Below are 26847 nucleotides of genomic sequence, written 5' to 3' on the forward strand. Positions count from 1 at the left end.
CATGCATTTCTGTGTGGTTTCTCCAGACACTTATGTCAGCAACACTACATATCTGGAAATTAATATGAATGAATGAATGAATGAATGGATGAATGAATGAATTAATGGATGAATGATATAAAAATATCTATTCTTTGACTATTTACTTCTATCATTTTCATCTCGTATTCATTTTTGAGTGTTTTGTAAAAGTATTTTCAGTGCCAAGAATATAATTATGATTTAATCAGAGAAAGGGAACCCCCAAAATCACAGGATCATCAGAAGCACAAACCTCCATTTTTATAATAACTGCCAGAGACACAGTAATTCTTCAAATAATTTTTATTATGTCAATGAAATTGATCTAACAGCTATTCTCAAAACCACACAAACACAAATAAGAGCACATGTGTGCATATTTGTTTTAATGAACACAAGCAGAGCACATGAGAGATATTAGCACTGGAAGCTCAGGCTGGAGGAAGGATTCACACACAGGCTCAGCTCAGAGTGACAGCAGTAAGGAGCAGAGAGGCTGAGGGCAGAACAGGGTAAAAACAGTGTGATCAGAGTGTGTGAGCTGGGCCTCCACCCGGCCTACTAAGAACAGTGGGCTCTCCTCAGTGTCTGAGGGGGGGCAGACTGGGAGCCCTTTGTGGCCTCACAGGTCAGTGACGCCGCCTTCTTCCAGTCTCCCGCACTGAGAGTCAGCGAGCTGCTCCAGCTGTACAGGCCGTCATTCCCCAGGACCCCCACACTCCCGGCCACGCCCGAGCTCCAGCTGGCGTCGTCCACTTTCCAGCGCAGAGTCCAGTCTGAGGGGAAGCCCTTGTTGGCCAGACACACCAGTGTGGCCTTTCCCTGCTCCAGCTCCACACTGGAGGGGGGCAGGACTGTGAGGGTGGGAACTGTGTCACCTGGGAGACACAGAGAGACATGAGCTCAGAGAGTGGACACAGCTCCAACTGTCTGATATTTCATTGCCATATCCGTACAATTTATACTTTATGCTAACAACATAATGTATTAATAGATAATAGCATTATGATCTGAAAAACTACAGAATAAGGTTTCTTTGGAGTCCTTCTCATTTACTAAATAAATACGCATTAAATACGACAACTATTTTTTAAAAAATGTTTTTTTCATCCAATAATGCGGTCAAATATTATGATAAAATGCCGACAAAATTTTTATTTCTAATAACGAATTATATCAGCAAACCAACCATAACATGTTTCAAGTGTATGATCCTATTTCATTTTAAAGTAGCCAATGTAAAATGAATAACTCTTTGACTTCGGTTTTTTAAGTTTTAGTAATGTGCATTTAGTATCTAAAATAGTACCGTTATGACGATGGATAGGCTAAATCATGACTTGTATTGCATTCTATTTAATTTAATGTGCCACAAATAACATCTGGCTACACTTCAAAATGCTTCAGAGCCGCTTTGAGCGCACCGAGTGAACCAACGAAATGAACTCCTGAAGTTTAAAAATGATTTTAAATAATTGCCGATCTTCTACTATTCGTGTTTTTTGCTCACTCGCGGATCAGGAAGATTAACATTTTAATTTCCCACATCTAACGTCGGAAAATTGCAGTAGCCTATATTTTAAAAATACAGCAAAAACATAGGTATGGACAAAGCCTATCCGAAAGAGATATTACTTACTTCCAATTGACAGTTTTATTCCGCCACCCAAAGTACAGAATCATTTACCAGCCTGTACAAAACCTCTCACTCAAGAGACACTGCCGTCCCTGCATTCCGACTTCACGACGCTTTTCAAACGAGTCAACTAATTGTTTGTAAACATTTCCTTTGAATTTATGCATCATACGCATATTCGATTCTACTGAGCGTTTCTGTGGGCAAGATAATTTAAAATCAATGGCTAATCTTAGAAGGACTCCGGGTTTTTAAGATTCACGATAATTATAAAAAATATTCACTCACGACATCGAACGTCGGAAAATGAGAAAATATTAAAAAAAGAAAGCAAAAACATCGATATGGATGTGTCTGAAAGAGAAATTACTTACGTCCAATTGATAGTTTTGTTCCGCCACCGAAAGTGCGCCACAGTGATACAGACTCATTCACCGGCCGTACAAAAACCTCTCACTCAAGACACACAGCCGTCCTGTGCCTTTTTCATTCTGACTTCACGCAGATTTTGAGCACACCATTAACTATTTATGGAGGCTAGACATATCCTACACAAATATATCTTACTCTCTTGAGATTTTCAAATTCTGTCTATTTTAACGACTGACTCGGTTGTAATAAGAAATAAATATACAGTGCTCCCAATTCGCAAAACATTTCACAGAAATTAATGTAGCCTCAAACAACTGATCGTATTTCCACCTATTTTTGCGGAAAATCCTGAAAAGTCTTATTGTGTAGAAACTTACTGCCGATTTCCAGTTTGGTCCCGCCACCGAAAGTCCACCACAGTGGTTTAGTCTGATTAACTGGCTGTTTAAAAACCTGCCAGTTGTACAGATGGTTGATCCGACCGACTGTGCAGTGTTCGTAAGTCCCCTGCTGGACAATTTTGAAACGACCGTTAAGATGAAATTCAGAAAGCTGATCAAGAAGTGGATACAGGGTTCTCCTCATTAATCAAACGTTTGTTTTTATCTTTGACCTCAAAGAAGATGAAATAATTATTTAATTTTTTCATCAAAGTGAATTTGTCAAGTGTTGAGTTTCCAAACTGCATATAAATGTGAGCCAATGCTGAGTGTTTAGCTGTTGTTTAAATTCCATGTTTTTTTTGATCCAATGGAGAATCAAAAACGTGCTGCCATAAATGTGTCCGTGTGAAACCTGACCCACATGACGTCACTTCCAATTAACCAATCAGCACATAATGAATAAGACATAGAATGCAATTCATATGCTGCAAATGTAAAGTAAACAAATATGTATTAGCAAGAGAAAATAAACGAAACAAAAAAAAACATGGAATTTAAAGCTAAACAGTGTCTGATGAATTATTCAGAAAACTACCAACTCCTGAACATTAAACATAGACAGCATTACACCCTGAGCATTACACGCATGTTGGGAGTGCAACAGAGAGGCAGCAAAGAAAAAGCAACAGCAGAGATAAAATTAGGCCTTGTGGGTGTATTTGAGGAACAGAAAGTTCAAGCAGTTAAGAAAAATAAAAAGGGTTTATGTTCCCCCATGTCTTCAGCTGCAGTGCAGGGGGTACAGGTGAGAACAGACCAGCAGTTTAATGGGGTTCACAGAGGGCCACAGGCTTCCAGGCTTGGGTCAGCATCTGTGGAGAAGGTCACACACCCTCAGTGCAGCAGTCCCACATTGAGGGCCCCAGGCTGTGGGTAGTGGCCCTTTTATCTGGCGGTGGGGAGCCAATAGGTGCTGCTGAAGTCGCTCCAGGTGTTGAGTAACTGGTGTAATCACAGAGCTCTGTCTGGGCTGCTCCCAGGTGTTGAGTAACTGGTGTAATCACAGAGCTCTCTCTGGGCTGCTCCCAGGTGTTGAGTAACTGGTGTGATCACAGAGCTCTGTCTGGGCTGCTCCCAGGTGTTGAGTAACTGGTGTGATCACAGAGCTCTGTCTGGGCTGCTCCCAGGTGTTGAGTAATTGGTGTAATCACAGAGCTCTCTCTGGGCTGCTCTCAGGTGTTGAGTAACTGGTGTAATCACAGAGCTCTGTCTGGGCTGCTCCCAGGTGTTGAGTAACTGGTGTAATCACAGAGCTCAGTCCGGGCTGCTCCCAGGTGTTGAGTAACTGGTGTAATCACAGAGCTCTGTCTGGGCTGCTCCACTCTGGCCTGTGTGTGCTGTCCATGGTGCTGCAGACATTGGGAATTGGGGGAGGTGACAGGAGAGAGAGAGAAAAGATCTGGGCGGGGCATCTAGTCTCTGCAGCACACTCAGTTAAAGCAGCAGTTTATAGTGCACGTGTCCCAGCCCTCTATAGACCCCCTGCTGTTCACACATCAGAGCTCCTCTAACTGTGTGTGACAGGATTTGTATAGAGGAAGGGGCTTTGCATACCTGTCCTGCCTCACTGCTCCACACACTTTAAGACCCCCAGTACTGATCAGTGACTGTCCAGTCCTTTCACAGACACTGACACAGGCAGCATTATGATAAAGTCAGACTTTCTACTGCTGCTGATGCTGGGACTCTTTGCTCAGGGTAAGCAAGATTCAAACATTTTAATAGCCTACTTTTCACTGTACAACAAGTTATACAATAGTGCCATTATTGGATATTCAAATACGCCAGAATATGACATAACGTTTGGAAATTAATTAATGTCCACTGATCTACATTTCTTTGTTTTCTTTTTCAGAATCAATGGCAGATATAGTTGTGACTCAGTCTCCATCAGCTCAGGCTGTTCAGCAGGGAGACACTTTCTCTATCAGCTGTACAGTCAGTCAGAGTGTTTACCACTCAGGCTATGGCCACTGTCTCCACTGGTACCTGCAGAAACCTGGTCAGGCTCCTAAACTTCTGATTAAATATTCAACAAGTCGCCTATCTGGGATTCCTGATCGATTCAGTGGGAGTGGATCTGGGACTCAATTTACACTGAAAATCACTGGAGTCCAGGCTGAAGATGCAGGAGATTATTACTGTCAGAGTTTACATTACATCAGTGGTAGCTGGGTGTTCACACAGTGATACAGAGCCGTACAAAAACCTCCCTCAGTCAGACTGCACAGAGACTGCACTGCTGCAGCTGGGACCTACTGCAGGTGCTGAGGGGGGAGGCACTGATCTGTAACACTGAAGGCCTCTGCTCTAAAACATGGACACTGAACTGTTTTGTGCAATAATATCTCTCATATTCTCAAACCGCACACATGTTTGCTAAATGTTAACATTGGCACATCCAATGCTTTCTCTTAAAATCTGTTCTTATTTCATAAGCAAAATTATGTCATTGATGGAAAACACTTATGACAATGACTTGGACAGAATCGGTTTTCTTCATCTTTTCTCAAACAAAAAAGTTACAGGGACTCTATCACCATTTTGTAAACACAAGGAAAATATGCAGAGATTGAACAAAAGACTGAAATTGTGAATTATGGTCACTGTACCAGAGATGGGGTCTTGGACTCATAGCCCACCCATGAACTATGTTAAACTGAATTTTTTTTGCATATTCAAGGTTTGACCAGGGCTAAATCATAATTTTTGTTTTTTCTCTTTCTTTATCTTAGATGTAGGGGTAAGGGAAAGCATTGTTCTTTGTTGTAGCCAGGATTTAGGAGGCACTTTCATGGTTATTGAAGATTATGTTCAGTGAAATTTCGAATAAGTAATGCAGGAATGTCCCTCTCCGAGAACATTGTGGCGGTGACCCGGTCATGCAGGTTCTTTCTATGCAACATACGGAGAATCCGCCCCTTTCTCACCCCTTACTCGACCCAGCTCCTGGTCCAAGCGATGGTTCTGTCCCGCCTGGACTACTGCAATTCCCTCTTGGCTGGCCTCCCAGCATCTGCCATCAGACCCCTCCAACTCATCCAGAATGCAGCAGCTCGTCTGGTCTTCAACCTTCCCAAATACTCACACATCACCCCCCTGCTTACTTCCCTCCACTGGCTGCCTGTCATGGCTCGCATCAAATTCAAAACATTGGTGCTAGCCTTCCAAGCAGTTAAGGGGTCTTCCCCAGCTTATCTACAAAAAATCATCAGACCCTACACCCCTGCCAGACCTCTTCGTTCAGCCTCCACAGGCCGCTTGGCACCTCCCCCTCTCCGAACCTCCACCTCACGCTCATGACTACTGTCTGTTCTGGCTCCATGGTGGTGGAACGAACTCCCCGTTGAGGTCAGAACTGTAGAATCTCTCCCCACCTTCAAGCGCAAGCTGAAGACACACCTCTTCAAGCAGCACCTCTCCCCATCCCTTCCTACCTCCATGTGAACCTTAATTGTTGTCTCTGTGACTTGCTTTGTGTATCGGTATTTTTAGTTGGCTAGGTAAGCAGTGTTTGGATAGTTAACTTTGGTTACTTTTGCTCTGTTTCTTTGTTTCTTTGTTCTCAAAAAAAAAAAAAAAAAAAAAAGGCCCTCGTCCTTATCTTTGTTGTACAGGTAGCAGTTGAAATTGTACTTCCCTCTAGGGTCTTTCAGCGAACTTATCCCTGGTTATGGTTATGCACTTTGTTGTACGTCGCTCTGGATAAGAGCGTCTGCCAAATGCCAATAATGTAATGTAATGTAATGATTGACCTGCCCCCCAAATCCTCCAGAATTCAGTGTTGTTTGACTGTAGAGGAACCACTATGGGTTCTGCTTCCAGAGCTCTCTCTCCATACACCACACACGCTGCCTTTACACTCTCCCACCACAGGAGGGTGACAAAGTGCTACTGTTGCTCCTGATGTAGAAGCACTACAGTATAATCAGAGAGCGGAAACTACAGTCCGGTGTTAAACTCAGACCTGGCCAGTGCTGACTGTTTGAAGCAGCCCCACAAGGGAGCGCAGAATTGGACACAGAACTGATCAGTGGGAGGGTGTCAATCGGCTCGGTTTCCCCTGTCTGATCACACAAGAGCCTTTCTTCTGCTCACCTGCAGTCTGTCTGCAGGCTGCCTGTATTAGCTGAACAGGATGAACAGCCCTCCATCACAATGGCTCTGCATCTGAGTGAGTGAACTGCAGTGTGGGAGAAGAAGGGGCTGCTGGGAGAATGTGCTGTGTGGGAGAAGCAGCTTTTCAGTGCTCTCACCAAGTGATGCAGGACATTGCAGAAATTACATTTGTTGATAAATATGATCCATCATACTAAATTAGGACAATAGAAAAAAGCTGTGATGGAAATATGATGGAAAACATTCCAAAGCTGCCCTGGAGCAAATATCACAGTTGTCAGAGGGTAGAGAGCAGAAAGTGTCCTTCTGCAGTTAGCCCAGTATTGGAAATGAAAAAAACCCACCATAATCCTGAGACTTACATCACATTTCTTTCAGATGGATGAACTGAGTTTGAATCATTCTCTGGGTACTGACTTCCTGATCACTCATTCGACAACTTATATCAGAACACACAACATAGAAATATATGAATACACATTTTAAAGAACTTTAGCCAAAATGTAGTCACATTTCACCAGTAACATGGATATGAAAGTGTAAAATAGTCTCAGCAATGCTCCCAGTAATGCCCACTGCTGTTCACACATCAGAGCTCCTCTAACTGTGTGTGACAGGATTTGTATAGAGGAAGGAGCTTTGCATACCTGTCCTGCCTCACTGCTCCACACACTTTAAGACCCCGAGTACTGATCAGTGACTGTCCAGTCTTTTCATAGACACTGACACAGGCAGCATTATGATGATGTCAGTCTTTCTACTGCTGCTGATGCTGGGACTCGTTGTACAGGGTGAGCAAGATTTAAACATTTTAACTTGGGATTTCGCTTCTAGATTTTATTTGCTTACTTTTCACAATACAACACTTTTCACATCAGTGCCATTGTTGGATATTCAAATACAACAGAATATGACACAACATTTGGAAATATGAATGTCCATTGATCTACATTTCTTTGATTTCTTTTTCAGAATCAATGGCAGATATAGTTGTGACTCAGTCTCCATCAGCTCAGGGTGTTCAGCAGGGAGACACTGTCTCTATCAGCTGTACACTCAGTCAGAGTGTTTCCAGCAATTACCTCCACTGGTACCTGCAGAAACCTGGTCAGGCTCCGATACTTCTGATTCATTCTATTTCAACTCGCCAGTCTGGGATTCCTGATCGTTTCAGCGGGAGTGGATCTGGGACTCAGTTCACACTGAAAATCACTGGAGTCCAGGCTGAAGATGCAGGAGATTATTACTGTCAGAGTTGGCATGTCATCAGTGGTAGCTGGGTGTTCACACAGTGATACAGAGCCGAACAAAAACCTCCTTCAGTCAGACTGCACAGAGACTGCACTGCTGCAGCTGGGACCTACTGCAGGTGCTGAGGGGGGAGGCACTGATCTGTAACACATCTCTGCTCTAACTGAGCTACAAGGGATCATTATTGAATCTGTCAGGGTCTCTAATCAAAACATGCAGCTCTACATTCCAATTTCAGTTCAACCAAACCATTGATTAGGAATTTAATTAATATCTTTACTTCATAATCACTCCCTAGGTAAAATATTATTCTGAAGCAGCGCTCTGACATAAGATACTAATTTCTAGATGAATCAATTGTAAAGGAGTTTAACACAAGATGTCACAGAACCCAGCAGCAGTGGACAGCACACAGTCCAGAACAGTGAGTCACTCTGTCCAGAACACTCCCAGCACACATTACACAGGCTGCTGTTACACACCCTGACCAGTCAGAGCATCACTGCTGCTTCTGATCTGATACTCCAGCACCATCATAAAAGAGCTGAAACTACAGTCTGATATGCAGTCCTGTCCAATCCTGTGAGCAGCTGTGTGAAATGGCCTCGTATAACTGTGTGCATCGTCACCACAGGAGGGAGGGCTTCACTTGGCCCAGTTGCCCCTTTCTCAGTGAGGAAAAGTCAATCCTCTGGTCGGTTGTGTGCCAACGGTCTGCCTGAGCAAACTGCACAATGTGAGCTCACAGACACAGTGTCTGTGCTGCTCAGCTGCTCCAGAGCTGAATGAACATCATTGGCTGCTGGCTTCTCTGTGCGTCCAGCATTGATGGAGGAAAGACAGATCAGGGACGAAATACAGATCAATCCTGGTGTGAACATGTAATAAGGGTTTCTGTGGACAGCTCTGTTTCCCCCAAGCTGCTTAATTTGAACTTATTGAAATGCTATTGTATTAAATACAGAGTAAGATGCTCTTCAGAGTGAATTCACGTAAAAACACATGAATACAGAATTTCACTTTTCATTAAATGCATATGGATTTACTGAAGCTGAATAATTCCATGAGCCTGAATGAGGTCCTTGAGTTTCTGAACAATCAGAATACAAAACATGTACATTTACTCAACTCATGTTTGACACAATCTTACCACTTCAGCCCTTCTTGACCATGTACACATATTTACATGTCTTCTTGTACACAGTTCACTGTCAGAAACTGTTATTTTGACATTTGACATTTGAAAGTTTAAAAACAGCAGTGAATAATGAACGTGTCCCAGCCCTCTATAGAGCCACTACTGTTCACACATCAGAGCTCCTCTCACTGTGTGTGACAGGATTTGTATAGAGGAAGGGGCTTTGCATACCTGTCCTGCCTCACTGCTCCACACACTTTAAGACCCCCAGTACTGATCAGTGACTGTCCAGTCCTTTCACAGACACTGACACAGGCAGCATTATGATGATGTCAGTCTTTCTACTGCTGCTGATGCTGGGACTCTTTGTTCAGGGTGAGTAAGATTCAAACATTTTAATTTGTGATTTTTGTTAAATGATACGTTTTATTTCATTACTTTTCACAATACAACTTTTTTCACAACATTGCCATTATTGTACATTCAAATATGTCAGAATATGACACAGTGTTTGAAAATATTAATGTCCAATGACCTACATTTCTCTGTTTTCGTTTTCAGAATCAATGGCAGACATAGTTGTGACTCAGTCTCCATCAGCTCAGGCTGTTCTGCAGGGAGACACTGTCTCTATCAGCTGTAGAGTCAGTCAGAATGTTTACCACCACTCAAGCTATGGCCACTATCTCCACTGGTACCTGCAGAAACCTGGTTAGGCTCCTAAACTTCTGATATATCTCGCCACAACTCGCCAGTCTGGCATTCCTGATCGTTTCAGTGGGAGTGGATCTGGGACTCAGTTCACACTGAAAATCACTGGAGTCCAGGCTGAAGATACTGGAGATTATTACTGTCAGAGTTACCACTACATCAACGGCAAAGATGTGTTCACACAGTGATACAGAGCCGTACAAAAACCTCCCTCAGTCAGACTGCACAGAGACTGCACTGCTGCAGCTGGGACCTACTGCAGGTGCTGAAGGGGGAGGCACTGATCTGTAACACTGAGGGGCTCTGCTCTGAACTACTTTGTGCAATAATAACTCTCCAATTCCCAAACCTAACACACTTTCTCTAAATGTGAATGTTAGAACCAAACCATAAAATCCATACATTCATAAGCAAACATTTGTAATTGAGAGAACAGCCTTTACACATGGGAATTGGTCAGAACCAACTTGTTTCATCTTTTCTAAAACATACAAAGAAAGGGCGACTCACCACTTTGTAAACACAAGGAAAAGATGCACAGATTCAACAAAAAACAGAAATGGTGAATAGCAATTAAATTATGTTTACTGTACCAGAGATGGGACCCTAGACTCAACACACATGGTGAATATGTTGAATAGAGTGTTTGTACTTTTCAGAGGATTACCAGGAGTACGTCATCCAGTAATTTAGGATCTAAACAAGGTTTTTGTTTTTCACTTTGATCAATGTCACATTAATATTAATGAGCAGATCCTGAGGCATTCTGGCATAATTCACTCCCTGAACAGGATGTACAGCCCTCCATCACAATGGCTCTGCATCTGAGTGAGTGAACTGCAGTGTGGGAGAAGAAACAGAAAAAATTAGGACAACAGAAAATAATCACCGTTGAAAATATGACGGGAAAACGTTCCAGTGCCTTCTACAGTTAGCCCAGTATTCCCTGTGTTAACACAAGGCTCTCATTCTACTCATCTGAAAACTACAGTGTCAAATAAAAAGAAAGGATCTGTTCATGGTGACAAATGGGAAATAAACACCATAATACTGTTAGTTCTTAGCTCACATTTCAGATGGATTGCATTTGAATCATTCTCAGGGCACTGACTTCCTGATCTCTCATAGTCCGACTTCTATCAGAACCTCCAACATGGGAATGTATTAATAAACACATTTAACACAGATCAGTACGAATGCAGTCACATTTCAGCAGTAACAAGGATATGAAAGTGGAATATAATTTCAGCAAAGCTTCAATTAATACCCACTGTTGTTCACACATCAGTGCTCCTCTAACTGTTTGTGACAGGATTTGTATTTTACCACAACTTCATCCCTTCTTGACCATGTACACATCTTCCCATGTCTCCATGTACACAGTTAAATGCCAGAAACTGTTATTTTGACATTTGAGTGTTTGAGAGATTAAAAGAAGCATTGAATAGTGCATGTGTCCCAGCCCTCTATAGACCCACTGCTGTTCACACATCAGAGCTCCTCTCACTGTGTGTGACAGGATTTGTATAGAGGAAGGGGCTTTGCATACCTGTCCTGCCTCACTGCTCCACACACTTTAAGATCCCCTGTACTGATCAGTGACTGTCCAGTCCTTTCACAGACACTGACACAAGCAGCATTATGATGATGTCAGTCTTTCTACTGTTGCTGATGCTGGGACTCTTTGTGCAGGGTAAGCAAGATTCAAACATTTTAATTTGTGATTTTGGTTCTAAATTTTATTTGCCTACTTTTCACAGTACAAAGTTTCACAAAAGTGCCATTATTGTACATTCAAATATGCCAGAATATGACACAGCGTTTGAAAATTAATTAATGTCCACTGACCAACATTTCTTTATTTTCTTTTTCAGAATCAATGGCAGATATAGTTGTGACTCAGTCTCCATCAGCTCAGGCTGTTCAGCAGGGAGACACTGTCTCTATCAGTTGTAAAGCCAGTCAGAGTGTTTACTCCGACTCAAGCTATGGCCACCGTCTCCACTGGTACCTGCAGAAACCTGGTCAGCCTCCGAAACTCCTGATATATCTCGCCACAACTCGCCAGTCTGGGATTCCTGATCGTTTCAGTGGGAGTGGATCTGGGACTCAGTTTACACTGAAAATCACTGGAGTCCAGGCTGAAGATGCAGGAGATTATTACTGTCAGAGTTTCCATGTCATCAGCGGTAGCTGGGTGTTCACACAGTGATACAGAGCCGTACAAAAACCTCCCTCAGTCAGACTGCACAGAGACTGCACTGCTGCAGCTGGGACCTACTGCAGGTGCTGAGGGGGGAGGCACTGATCTGTAACACTGTAGCTCTGCTCTAAAACACGGACACTGAACTATTTTGTACAATAACAACTCTCATATTCTCAAACCTAAAACATGTTTCCTAAATGTTAATGTTGGCACATTTTTCAGTTTTCTGAATCTTTTCTCAAAGAAAAAAAAGGAAATGGAGATCGATCACCACTTGAGAAGGCAAAAGAAATATGCAGAGATTGAACAAAAGACTGAAATTGTAAATTATGGTCACTGTACCAGAGATGGGGTCATAGAATCTTAGCCCACACATGAAATATGTTGAATGAAATTTTTGTACATATTAAAGGTTTGCCTAGGGCTAAATCACAATTATTATTTCTTTATTCATGTTGATCAATGTTGCATTAATACTGATGAGGAGATCCTCATGCATTCTGGGATAATCCATTCCCTTTAATCGCACAGCATCTTTGGAAATTATTGCAAAGAATCAGTGAGATAAAATCTCTTTGAGATTTTTGAGAGATCATTCAGAAATGTCATCAGAGTTCAGGACCTGAGATTTGGGGTGGTGGGGGGTGGGGACAGGTTGGTGAGGTTACTGGTTGCAGAGAAATGTCTCAGTTCAGCAGTGAATCATAGACTTGTTTATCAGTGTAAGTGCAGCTGAGGCCAGATCTGATCTCCACTGATAAAGAGCACAGGGAGGGAGGAATGCTCTCCCACCCCCAGCAGTGTTCCTCCTGCTCTTTCCCAAACTCCACATTCAGCTCCATGAGCTCCACTAACCGCACTTTCACCCTTTGTTGTGGAAAAACACTGATACACCAAAAGACATTTCTCTCTTTCTTTATCTTAGATGTTGGGGTAAGGGAAAGCATTGTCCTTTGTTGTAGCCATGATTTAGGAGGCACTTTCATGGTCATGGAAGACATTTCTCTCTTTATCTTACATGTAGGGGCAAGTGGGGCATTGGGCTGGTCATGTTCATGGTGACAAATGGGAAATAAACACCATAATACTGTTAGTTCTTAAATCACATTTCAGATGGATTGCATTTGCATTATTCTCGGGGCACTGACTTCCTGATCTCTCATTGAACTACTTCTATCTGAATACACAACATGGGAAGGTATTATTAGACACATATTAACAAACTTTAGTTCAAATGCAGTCACATTTCACCAGTAACATGGATATGAAAGTGTAAAATAGATTCAGAAAAGCTACCATTAATATCCACTGCTGTTCACACATCAGAGCTCCTCTAACTGTGTGTGACAGGATTTGCATCGAGGAAGGGGTTTTGCATACCTGTCCTGCCTCCACACACTTTAAGACCCCCAGTATTTATCAGTGACTGTCCAGTCCTTTCACAGACACTGACACAGGCAGCATTATGATGATGTCAGTCTTTCTACTGCTGCTGATGCTGGGACTCTTTGTTCAGGGTGTGCAAGATTGAAACTTTTTAACTTGTGATTTTGGTTCAATTTTTTTTTTTCACAAAACAACTCTTTTTAGAACAATGCCATTATTTTTTGTTGAATTTTAGAATATTACCGAATATTACAGAGTGTTTGATAATAATAATGTGCATTGACACCCATTTCATTGTTTTCTTTTTCAGAATCAATGGCTGATATTGTTGTGACTCAGTCTCCATCAGCTCAGGCTGTTCAGCAGGGAGACACTGTTTCTATCAGCTGTAGAGTCAGTCAGAGTGTTTACAGTGGCAACCGCCTCCACTGGTACCTGCAGAAACCTGGTCAGCCTCCTAAACTTCTGATTTATGATTCTTCAACTCGCCAGTCTGGGATTCCTGACCGATTCAGTGGGAGTGGATCTGGGACGCAGTTTACACTGAAAGTCACTGGAGTCCAGGCTGAAGATGCTGGAGATTATTACTGTCAAAGTTTTCACTACCCCAACAGTCAATATGTGTTCACACAGTGATACAGAGCCGTACAAAAACCTCCCTCAGTCAGACTGCACAGAGACTGCACTGCTGCAGCTGGGACCTACTGCAGGTGTTGAGGGGGGAGGCACTGATCTGTAACACTGGGGGGCTCTGCTCTAAAACACTGAGCTAACTGTAATTATTTTTAAATCTGTCAGGGTCTCCAATCAAAACATGTGGCAGGACATTTCAATTTCATTTCATCCAAACCATTCATTTGGAATTAGCACAGAACCCAGTAGCAGTGGACAGCACACAGTCCAGAACAGTGAGTCACTCTGTCCAGAACACTCCCAGCACACATTACACAGGCTGCTGTTACACACCCTGACCAGTCAGAGCATCACTGCTGCTTCTGATCTGATACTCCAGCACTATCATAAAAGAGCTGAAACTACCGTCTGATATGCAGTCCTGTCCAATCCTGTGAGCAGCTGTGTGAAAGGGCCTCGTCTATTATTTTTCATTTTAACTCAGGATTTTGGTCGTACTTTATATCATCTTTGCTGTTTTTTTAACAACATGGGTGTTTTCATAACCGTGTCATTATGGTCTAATGTTTTGTTTGACAATACTAATGTGCATTGACATCCATTTCCATGCTTTCTTTTTCAGAATCAATGGCTCAAGTAGTCCTGACTCAGTCTCCATCAGCTCAGGCTGTTCAGCAGGGAGACACTGTCTCTATCAGCTGTACACTCAGTCAGAGTGTTTACAGCAACTACCTCCACTGGTACCTGCAGAAACCTGGTCAGGCTCCTAAACTTCTGGTTTATGGCATCACAAATCGTCAGGCTGGGATTCCTGATCGTTTCAGCGGGAGTGGATCTGGGACTCAGTTTACACTGAAAATCACTGGAGTCCAGGCTGAAGATGCAGGAGATTATTACTGTCAGAGTCTTCACAGTGGTCCTGTGTTCACACAGTGATACAGAGTCGTACAAAAACCTCCCTCAGTCAGACTGCACAGAGACTGCACTGCTGCAGCTGGGACCTACTGTAGGTGCTGAGGGGGGAGGCACTGATCTGTAACAATGAGAGGCTCTGCTCTAAAACACTGAGCTACTTTGTGCAATAATAACTCTCATATTCTCAAACGTAATACACTTTCTCTAAATGTTAATGTTTGCCCATGGTCAGAATCAATTCACTTTGTCTTTCCTAAAACAAAAAAAGGAACTCTATCACCATTTTGCAAACAAAAGGAAAATATGCAGAGATCGAACAAAAGACTGACATTGTGAATTATGGTCACAGTACCAGAGATGGGGTCTTGGACTCATAGCCCACACATGGAATATTTTTACATATTCGAGGTTTGACCAAGGCTAAATCATAATTTAGTTTTTTCTCTTTCTGTATCTTACATGAGGCGGCACGGATGGTGCAGTGGGTAGCACTGCCGCCTCACAGCAAGGAGGTCCTGGGCTCGAATCCCCGTCGGCCGGGGCCTCTCTGTGCGGAGTTTGCATGTTCTCCCCGTGTTTGCGTGGGTTTCCTCCGGGTACTCTGGTTTCCTCCCACAGTCCAAAGACATGCACGTTAGGCTGATTGGAGAGTCTAAATTGCCCATAGGTATGAGTGTGTGAGTGAATGGTGTGTGTGCCCTGCGATGGACTGGCGACCTGTCCAGGGTGTATTCCTGCCTTTCGCCCAATGTATGCTGGGATAGGCTCCAGCCCCCCTGCAACCCTATTCAGGATAAGCGGGTTAAGATAATGGATGGATGGATGGATGTATCTTACATGTAGGGGTAAAGGAAAGCATTGTTCTTTGTTGTAGCCATGATCTAGAAGGCACTTTCATGGTTATTGAAGATTATGTTCAGTGAAGTCTTGAATAAGCAATGCAGGATGACCTGTCCCCCAAATCCTCCAGAATTCAGTGTTGTTTGGCTGAAGAGGAACCACTATGTGTTCTGCTTCCAGAGCTCTCTCTCCATACACCACACAAGCTGCCATTACACTCTCCAACCACAGGAGAGAGACAGAGTGCTACTGTTGCTCCTGATGTAGAAGCACAACAGTAAATTCAGAGAGAGGAAACTACAGTCTGGTGTTAAAATCAGACCTGGCCAGTGCTGACTGTTTGAAGCAGCCCCACAAGGGAGCGCAGAATTGGACACAGAACTGATCAGTGGGAGGGTGTCAATCGACTCGGTTTCCCCTCTTACCACACAAGAGCCTTTCTTCTGCTCACCTGCAGTCTGTCTGCAGGCTGCCTGTATTAGCTGAACAGGATGTACAGCCCTCCAGCACAATGGTTCTGCATCTGAGTGAGTGAACTGCAGTGTGGGAAAAGAAGGGGCTGCTGGGAGAATGTGCTGTATGGGAGAAGCAGCTTTTCAGTGCTCTCACCAAGTGATGGAGGACATTGCAGAAATGACGTTTGTTGATAAATATGATCCAACGTACAAAATTAGGACAACAGAAAAAAATCACTGATGAAAATATGATGAGAAAACTTTCCAGTGCCTTCTACAGTTAGCCCAGTATTCCCTTTGTTGACACAAGGCATCTCATTCTACTCATCTAAAAACTACAGTGTCAAATATGAAGAAAGTATCTGTTCAACAAACATTAGTACAAATGCAGTCACATTTCAGCAGTAACAAGGATATGAAAGGGGAATATAATTTCAGCAAAGCTTCAATTAATACCCACTGCTGTTCACACATCAGATGTATGTATAAATGTGTGTGACAGGATTTGTATTTTACCACAACTTCATCCCTTCTTGACCATGTACACATCTTCCCATGTCTCCATGTACACAGTTAAATGCCAGAAACTGTTAACTAGACATTTGAATGTTTGACAGATTAAAAGAAGCATTGAATAGTACACGTGTCCCAGCCCTCTATAGACCCACTGCTGTTCACACATCAGAGCTCCTCTCACTGTGTGTGACAGGATTTGTGTAGAGGAAGGGGCTTTGCATACCTGTCCTGCCTCACTGCTCCACACACTTTAAGACCCCCAGTACTGATCAGTGACTGTCCAGTCCTTTCACAGACACTGACACAGGCAGCATTATGATGATGTCAGTCTTTCTCCTGCTGCTGATGCTGGGACTCCTTGCTCAGGGTGAGAAATTATTTTACATTTTAACTCAGGATTTTGGTAGTACTTCATATCATCTTTAACAACATGTGTGTTTTCAAAACCGTGTCATTATGGTCTAATGTTTAGTTTGACAATACTAATGTGCATTGACATCCATTTCCATGCTTTCTTTTTCAGAATCAATGGCTCAAGTAGTCTTGACTCAGTCTCCATCTGTTCAGGCTGTTCAGCAGGGAGACACTGTCTCTATCAGCTGTACACTCAGTCAGAGTGTTTCCAGCAGCTACCTCTACTGGTACCAGCAGAAACCTGGTCAGGCTCCGAAACTTCTGATTTATTCTATCTCAACTCGCCAGTCTGGGATTCCTGATCGTTTCAGTGGGAGTGGATCTGGGACTCAGTTTACACTGAAAATCACTGGAGTCCAGGCTGAAGATGCAGGAGATTATTACTGTCAGAGTTTACATTACATCAGTGGTAGCTGGGTGTTCACACAGTGATACAGAGCCGTACAAAAACCTCCCTCAGTCAGACTGCAGAGAGACTGCACTGCTGCAGCTGGGACCTTCTGCAGGTGCTGAGGGGGGAGGCACTGATCTGTAACACTGAGGGGCTCTGCTCTAAAACATGGACACTGAACTATTTTGTGCAATAACAACTCTCATATTCTCAAACCTAAAACATGTTTGCTAAATGTTATTGTTGGCACATCCAATGCTTTCTCTTAAAATCCTTTATTATTTCATATGCAAAAATATGTCATTGAAAGGAACACACTCATGACAATGAATTGGTCAGAATCAATTCACTCAGTATTTTCTCAAACAAAAAAAACGGGGACTCTATCACCATTTTGGAAACACAAGGAAAATATGCAGAGATTGAACAAAAGACTGAAATAGTGAATTATGGTCACTGCACCAGAGATGGGGTCTTAGACTCATAGCCCACACATGGAATTTGTGAAATGGAATGTTTTTACATATTCGAGATTTGACCAGGGCTAAATCTTAATTGTATTTTTTCTCTTGCTTTATCATAGATATAGGGGTAAGGGAAAGCATTGTTCTTTGTTATAGCCATGATTTATGAGGCACTTTCATGATTATTGAAGACTATGTCAAGGGAAATTTTGAATAAGTAATGTAGGATTGACCTGACCCCCAAATCCTCCAGAATTCAGTGTTGTTTGTCTGAAGAGGAACCATGATGGGTTATGCTTCCAGAGCTCTCTCTCCATACAACACACAAGCTGCCATTACACTCTCCAACCACAGGAGAGAGACAGAGAACTACTACTGCTGCTCCTGATGTAAAAGCACGACAGTATAATCGGAGAGTCCTCCACCAAGTGATGGAGGACATTGCAGAAATGACATTTGCTGATAAATATGATTGAACATAAAAAATTAGGACAACAGAAAAAAATCACTGTTGAAAATATGACGGGAAAACGTTCCAGTGCCTTCTACAGTTAGCCCAGTATTCCCTGTGTTAACACAAGGCTCTTATTCTACTCATCTGAAAACTACAATGTCAAATATAAAGAAAGTTGTTATGTTCCTGTGTTCTGTCCTGTGTTAGTTCATTGTTTATTTTCATTATTCTTGTAATTTATTATTTCTCATATTTTATGTCTGTTTATGTTTATAGTCATTAGTTTGCACTCGTCTTCCCCTGTGATGTCTGAGTCTGAATGTTTACTAGCCCAGTCACTCCCTTGTCTGCGTGCCCCACTATTCGGGTGTTTACGGTAGTTCGGGGGTTCAACCTTCCTTCCAATCTTGCATTCCTTACTTCCTGCTTTCTCTCCATTTCATGTTTGTACATCGCACTAATATACTAATGCCAACTAACATAGTATAATTAGTACTGTACAAATTCTAACACACTGATATGTTTGTCAAACTAACAAACTAACATTCACTAGTTTTGGTATTTGTAATTTAAATCACTTAACTAATGCATCTCCAGTTTCAATTCTGTTCTGTAACTCTGCCTCCCTATTCTATCACTGATTACTTGCTTTGTTTCAGCGAAGTATTCGCACCTGTCTCTCCTTATCTCTACATCTGACAAGGGTGCGTGGGGGGTTTGGACCCAAAATGCACGACTCAGAAACAGTAATGTAGTAAAGTCCCGTCAGGGCTTTATTTGGGGAATATCCAGAGAGCATAGTCAAAAACAAGCAATGTAAATATCCAGCCAGAAAACCAAAGCGCAGTATCGAGGGAGAAGGCAGTCTCGTAGTCGGTACACCATGCGAGAAGTCCGGTAGCCAGAAAAGCTGTCAGCGGGGCAGAAGTACAGGCGGACGGTAGGCAGGCACTGCATTGCACTGCACTGCACTGACACAGGCAGCATTATGATGAAGTCAGTCGTTCTACTGCTGCTCATGCTGGGACTCTTTTTACAAGGTGAGTAAGATTCAAACATTTTAATTTGTGATTTTGGTCAAATTCTACCTTTTACTTTTCCCAACACCACTTTTTTCACAACATTGCAATTGTTGTATATTCAAATATGACAGAATATGACAGCGTTCGGAAATATTTATGTCCATTGACCTACATTTCTTTGTTTTCAATTTCAGAATCAATGGCAGATATAGTTGTCATCAGCTCCATCAGCTCAGGCTGTTCAGCAGGGAGACACTGTCTCTATCAGCTGTCCAGTCAGTCAGAGTGTTTACTACCACTCAAGCTATGGCCACAATCTCCACTGGTACCTGCAGAAACCTGGTCAGGCTCCTAAACTTCTGATATATCTCGCCACAACTCGCCACTACCCTGAAGATCACTGGAGTCCAGGCTGAAGATGCAGGAGATTATTACTGTCAGAGTTACCACAGTGGTGGTGTGTTCACAGTGATACAGACTCATTCACCGGCCGTACAAAACCCTCTCACTCAAGACACACAGCCGTCCTGTGCCTTTTTCATTCTGACTTCACGCAGATTTTGAGTCAAACATTTATAATGTGTAACTGCACACCATTAACTATTTATGTAGACATATCCCACACAATTGTATCTTACTCTCTTGTGCATTTCAAATTCATGTTGTTTTTCTGTCTATTTTAAAGACTGACTCGGTTGTAATAAGATAGAAATATAAAAATGCTAGCGATTTGCAAAACCTTTCTTCAAAATTAATGTTGTCAATAACAACTGATCGAATTTCCAACTATTTTTGCGGAAAATCCTGAAAAGTCTTATTGTGTAGAAACTTACTGCCGATTTCCAGTTTGGTCCCGCCACCGAAAGTCCACCACAGTGGTTGAGTCTGATTAACTGGCTGTACAAAAACCTGCCAGTTGATCCGACCGACTGTGCAGTGTTCGTAAGTCCCCTGCTGGACAATTGTGAAACGACCATTAAGATGATATTCAGAAAGCTGATCAAGAAGTGGATACAGGGTTCTCCTCATTAATTCAACGTTTGTTTTTATATTTGACCACAAAGAAGATGAAGTAATTATTTTATTTCTTCATCAAAGTGAATTTGGCAAGTGTTGAGTTTCCAAACTGCTTGTACAGAACACATTCAGATTTGCATATAAATGTGAGCCAAAGTTCAGTAAAACAGCGCCTGATGAATTATTCAGAACACTACCAACTCCTGAACATACATATCTTTGTGGCGCTGAAACAGTAAAGCATAGATAGCATTCCACCCTGTGATGAACAGGAATAAAATAAATGTTGAAATATTTATACAGTGAGTGCAACAGAGAGGCAGACAAGGAAAAGCAACAGCAGAGCTAAAATTAGGCCTTGTGGGTGTATTTGAGGAACAGAAAGATCAAGCAGTTAGGAAAAATAAAAACGGTTTATGTTCCCCCATGTCTTCAGCTGCAGTGCAGGGGGTGCAGGTGAGAACAGACCAGCAGTTTCATGGGGTTCACAGAGGGCCACAGGCTTCCAGGCTTGGGTCAGCATCTGTGGGGAAGGTCACACACCCTCAGTGCAGCAGTCCCACATTGAGGGCCCCAGGCTGTGGGCAGTGGCCCCTTTATCTGGCAGTGGGGAGCCTCTAGGTGCTGCTGGAGTTACTCCACGTGTTGAGGAACTGGTGTAATCACAGAGCTCTGTCTGGGCTGCTCCACTCTGGCCTGTGTGTGCTGTCCATGGTGCTGCAGACATTGGGAATTGGGGGAGGTGACAGAGAGAGAGAGAGAGAGAGAGAGAGAGAGAGAGAGAGAGAGAGAGAGAGAGAGAGAGAGAGAGAGAGAGAGAGAGAGAGAGAGAGAGAGAGAGAGAAAGAAAAGATCTGGGGGCGGGGCATCCAGTCTCTGCAGCACACTCAGTTAAAGCAGCAGTGAATAGTGCACGTGTCTCAGCCCTCTATAGACGCACTGCTGTTCACACATCAGAGCTCCTCTCACTGTGTGTGACAGGATTTGTATAGAGGAAGGGGCTTTGCATACCTGTCCTGCCTCACTGCTCCACACACTTTAAGACCCCCAGTACTGATCAGTGACTGTCCAGTCCTTTCACAGACACTGACACAGGCAGCATTATGATGATGTCAGTCTTTCTACTGCTGCTGATGCTGGGACTCTTTGCTCAGATTTTTGTCATATTTTACCTCTATTTTGTGTTCTTTTCCAGAATCAATGGCAGATATTGTTGTGACTCAGTCTCCATCAGCTCAGGCTGTTCAGCAGGGAGACACTGTTTCTATCAGCTGTACAGTCAGTCAGAGCGTTTACAATGACGACTTCCTTAGCTGGTATCTGCAGAAACCTGGTCAGGCTCCTAAACTTCTTATTTATCGCTCCACAACTCGGCAGTCTGGGATTCCTGATCGTTTCAGTGGGAGTGGATCTGGGACTCAGTTTACACTGAAAATCACTGGAGTCCAGGCGGAAGATGCAGGAGATTATTACTGTCAGAGTGCACATAACATCGGTAGTAGCTGGCAGTTCACACAGTGATACAGAGCCGTACAAAAACCTCCCTCAGTCAGACTGCACAGAGACTACACTGCTGCAGCTGGGACCTACTGCAGGTGCTGAGGGGGGAGGCACTGATCTGTAACACTGTAGCTCTGCTGTAAAACACGGACACTGAACTATTTTGTACAATAATAACTCTCATATTCTCAAACCTAAAACATGTTTCCTAAATGTTAATGTTGGCACATCCAATGCTTTCTCTTAAAATCCGTTATTATTTCATAAGCAAAAATATGTCATTGAAAGGAACACACTCATGACAGTGAATTGGTCAGAATCAATTCACTCAGTACTTTCTTAAACAAAAAAAGGAACAGGGACTCTATCACCATTTTGGGAACACAAGGAAAATATGCAGAGATTGAACAAAAGACTGTAATTGTGAATTATGGTCACTGTACCTGAGATGGGGTCTTAGACTCATGGCCCACCCATGAAATATGTTAAATGGAATGTTTGTACATATTCGAGGTTTGACCAGGGCTAAATCATAATTTTGTTTTTTCTCTTTCTTTATCTTAGATGTAGGGGTAAGGGAAAGCATTGTTCTTTGTTGTTGCCAAGATTTAGGAGGCACTTTCATGGTTATTGAAGATAATGTTCAGTGAAATTTTGAATTAGTAATGCAGCCTTTTAATGGTTATTGTAGTCTATTTTCTAAATAATTTCAGCAAAATTTGAGGAGGTAATGAAAGATTGATCTCCATCCCCAATCCTCCAGAATTCAGTGTTGTTTGTCCGAAGAGGAACCACTCTGCTTCCTGAGCTCTCTCCCTCTGTACACCATACGAGCTGCCATTACACTCTCAAACCACAGGAGAGAGACAGAGAGCTTCTGTTGCTCCTGATCTAAAAGCACAACAGTATATTCAGAGAGAGGAAACTACAGTCTGGTGTTAAAATCAGACCTGGCCAGTGCTGACTGTTCGAAGCAGCCCCACAAGGGAGCGCAGAATTGGCCACAGAACCAATCAGTGGGAGGGTGTCAATCGGCCCGGTTTCCCCTGTCTTATCACACAAGAGCCTTTCTTCTGCTCACCTGCAGTCTGTCTGCAGGCTGCCTGTATTAGCTGAACAGGATGTACAGCCCTCCATCACAATGGCTCTGCATCTGAGTGAGTGAACTGCAGTGTGGGAAAAGAAGGGGCTGCTGGGAGAATGTGCTGTATGGGAGAAGCAGCTTTTCAGTGCTCTCACCAAGTGATGGAGGATATTGCTGAAATGACATTTGTTAGTAAATATAATAAAATATAATAAATTAGGACAACAGAAAAAAATCACTAATGAAAATATGTTGAAATAATTCCAAAGCTCGACTGGACAAAATGTGAGAGTAATCAGAGAGATGAAGTAGAAAGTGTCCTTCTACAGTTAGCCAAGTATCCCCTCTTTTAAAGCAAGATTTCTCATTCTAATAATCTGAAAGTGTCAAATGTTATGGAAGGACCAGCTCATGGTGACAACACATTCACCATTATATTGTGTTACTTCACATTTGAATCATTGCCTGTTCATGTGTGATAACACTGACTTTCTTATTTCTGATAGTGAAACCTCCATCAGAACACACACCAAAGTTAATTTGAAACATTGATGAGACACACATTTTTCACAATCTTAGTCCCCTGTGACCAATGACACAGCTCTAATAGTGCAATCCAATTTCAGAAAGTTGTATTTACTTGTTTATAAGTTTATTTACTGTAGCCACTTGGGGGGCACACTACACTGGGTGTGTCAGGTATTCACATGAGGTGGCAGGTGCATATTAGGTCAGGTGATCACAGGTAAGGGGACAAGGTGTGTGAATGGTGAAGAGATACGGTTCTTAGCGTTCTCGGAGACGAACACGCACGGGAGCAACAGCCGCTAACGCACAGCTACAGCATCCAGCACAGCAATATTTCAATCACCAGCACCGGTAACGTAAACTCTCCCATATCTGTGAACAAGGGGATTGGAATAAATGGAAACACCCCTCAATCTGAATTATTGTTTGGACATCTGTTTGTATATTGGACGCATAAGGAATACTTATCCATCCACTTGTAGGGTAGCCTCCACACACACAATACATTTTTTTATCTGGTTAAAAGCAGCAGTGAATAGTGCACGTGTCCCAGCCCTCTATAGACCCACTGCTGTTCACACATCAGAGCTCCTCTAACTGTGTGTGACAGGATTTGTATTTGCTCAGGGTAAGCAAGATTAAAACATTTTAACTTGCGATTTTGGTTATATTTTAGATTTTATTTACAAATTTTTCACAATACAACTCTTTTCACAACAGTGTCATTATTGTATATTCAAATATGCCTGAAAATTACATAGGGCTTTACATTATTATAATGCATTGACCTACATTTCCATGTTTTCATTTTCAGAATCAATGGCAGATATAGTTGTGACTCAGTCTCCATCAGCTCAGGCTGTTCAGCAGGGAGACACTGTCTCTATCAGCTGTACACTCAGTCAGAGTGTTTACAGCAACTACTTCTACTGGTACCTGCAGAAACCTGGTCAGGCTCCTAAACTTCTGATTCATTCTATCTCAACTCGCCAGTCTGGGATTCCTGATCGTTTCAGTGGGAGTGGATCTGGGACTCAGTTTACACTGAAAATCACTGGAGTCCAGGCTGAAGATGCAGGAGATTATTACTGTCAGAGTTTACATAACATCGGTAGTCCCTGGCCGTTCACACAGTGATACAGAGCCATACAAAAACCTCCCTCAGTCAGATTGCACAGAGACTGCACTGCTGCAGCTGGGAACTACTGCAGGCGCTGACGGGGGAGGCACTGATCTGTAACACTGAGAGCTACAGGGGGATTATTATTAAATCTGTCTGGTTCTCGACGAAAAACATCCAGCTCTACATTCCAATTTCAGTTCATCCAAACCATTGATTAGGAATGTAATTGGGAATAATTAATATCTTTGCTTCATAATCACTCCCTAGGTAAAAGATGCAAATTATTCTGAAGCAGTGCTCTGACATAAGATACTAATTTCTAGATGAATCAATTGTAAAGGAGTTTAACACAAGATGTCACAGAGCCCAGCAGCAGTGGACAGCACACAGTCCAGAACAGTGAGTCACTCTGTCCAGAACACTCCCAGCACACATTACACAGGCTGCTGTTACACACCCTGACCAGTCAGAGCATCACTGCTGCTTCTGATCTGATACTCCAGCACCATCATAAAAGAGCTGAAACTACAGTCTGATATGCAGGCCTGTCCAATCCTGTGAGCAGCTGTGTGAAAGGGCCTCGTATAACTGTGTGCATCGTCACCACAGGAGGGAGGGCTTCATTTGGCCCAGTTGCCCCTTTCTCAGTGAGGAAAAGTCAATCCTCTGGTCGGTTGTGTGCCAACGGTCTGCCTGAGCAAACTGCACAATGTGAGCTCACAGACACAGTGTCTGTGCTGCTCAGCTGCTCCAGAGCTGAATGAACATCAGTGGCTGCTGGCTTCTCTGTGCGTCCAGCATTGATGGAGGAAAGACAGATCAGGGACGAATTACAGATCAATCCTGGTGTAAACATGTAATAAGGGTTTCTGTGGACAGCTCTGTTTCCCCCAAGCGGCTTAATTTTCACTTATTGAAATACAACTGTATTAAATACAGAGAAAGATGGCTTCAGAGTGAAAAAAAAGAAAATAATTACAAGGAAACAGTATTTCACTTCTCATTAAATGTTTATGGATTTTACTGTAACTGAATAATTCCATGTGCCTGACTGAGGTCCTTGACTTTCTGAACTCCCATATAAAACTGCCATGAGTACACAAAACATGTACATTTACTCAACTCATGTTTTACACAATCTTACCACTTCAGCCAATCTTGACCATGCACACATATTCCATTACAGTTCACTTTCAGAAACCATTATTTTGACATTTGAATGTTTGTTTAAAAATAGCAGTGAATAATGCACGTGTCCCAACCCTCTATGACCCCCTGCTGTTCACACATCAGAGCTCCTCTAACTGTGTGTGACAGGATTTGTATAGAGGAAGGGGCTTTGCATACCTGTCCTGCCTCACTGCTCCACACACTTTAAGATCCCCAGTACTGATCAGTGGCTGTCCAGTCCTTTCACAGACACTGACACAGGCAGCATTATGATGATGTCAGTCTTTCTACTGCTGCTGATGCTGGGACTCTTTGCTCAGGGTAAGCAAGATTAAAACATTTTAACTTGGGATTTGGGTTATATTTTAGATTTTATTTACGAATCACAATACAACTGTTTTCACAACAGTGCCATTGTCTATTCAAATATGCCAGAATATGACACAGCGTTTCGAAAAGAATTAATGTCCACTGATCTACATTTCTTTGTTTTATTTTTCAGAATCAATGGCAGAAATAGTTGTGACTCAGTCTCCATCAGCTCAGGCTGTTCAGCAGGGAGACACTGTCTCTATCAGCTGTACAGTCAGTCAGAGTGTGCACGGTGGCAACTGGCTAAGCTGGTATCTGCAGAAACCTGGTCAGTCTCCTAAACTTCTGATTTATTATTCTACAACTCGCCAGTCTGGGATTCCTGATCGTTTCAGTGGGAGTGGATCTGGAACTCAGTTTACACTGAAAATCACTGGAGTCCAGGCTGAAGATGCAGGAGATTATTACTGTCAGAGTTTCCATGTCATCAACAGTCAATATGTGTTCACACAGTGATACAGAGCCGTACAAAAACCTCCCTCAGTCAGACTGCACAGAGACTGCACTGCTGCAGCTGGGAGGCACTGATCTGTAACACTGAGGGGCTCTGCTCTAGAACCCTGAACTACTTTGTGCAATAATAACTCTCATATTCTCAAATGTATTACACTTTCTCTAAATGTTCAAACCTTCTTCTTAAAATCCATTTTTATTTCATTAGCAAAA

At 42.7% G+C, this 26847-nt stretch overlaps 1 gene segment (V, D, J or C); it reads right to left on the reverse strand.

The window, feature by feature from the left end:
- Positions 1–309: 309 nt before the first annotated feature.
- On the reverse strand, positions 310–2614 carry LOC133114569 (Ig kappa-b4 chain C region-like). The segment is given in 2 exon segments: positions 310–899; positions 2407–2614. Coding segments are annotated over 2 exon segments (525 nt in total).
- Between the last annotated feature and the right edge of the window lie 24233 nt (positions 2615–26847).

This window comes from Conger conger, chromosome 2 (genome assembly GCF_963514075.1).
Source record: "Conger conger chromosome 2, fConCon1.1, whole genome shotgun sequence".
NCBI classification, from domain to species: Eukaryota; Metazoa; Chordata; class Actinopteri; order Anguilliformes; family Congridae; genus Conger; species Conger conger.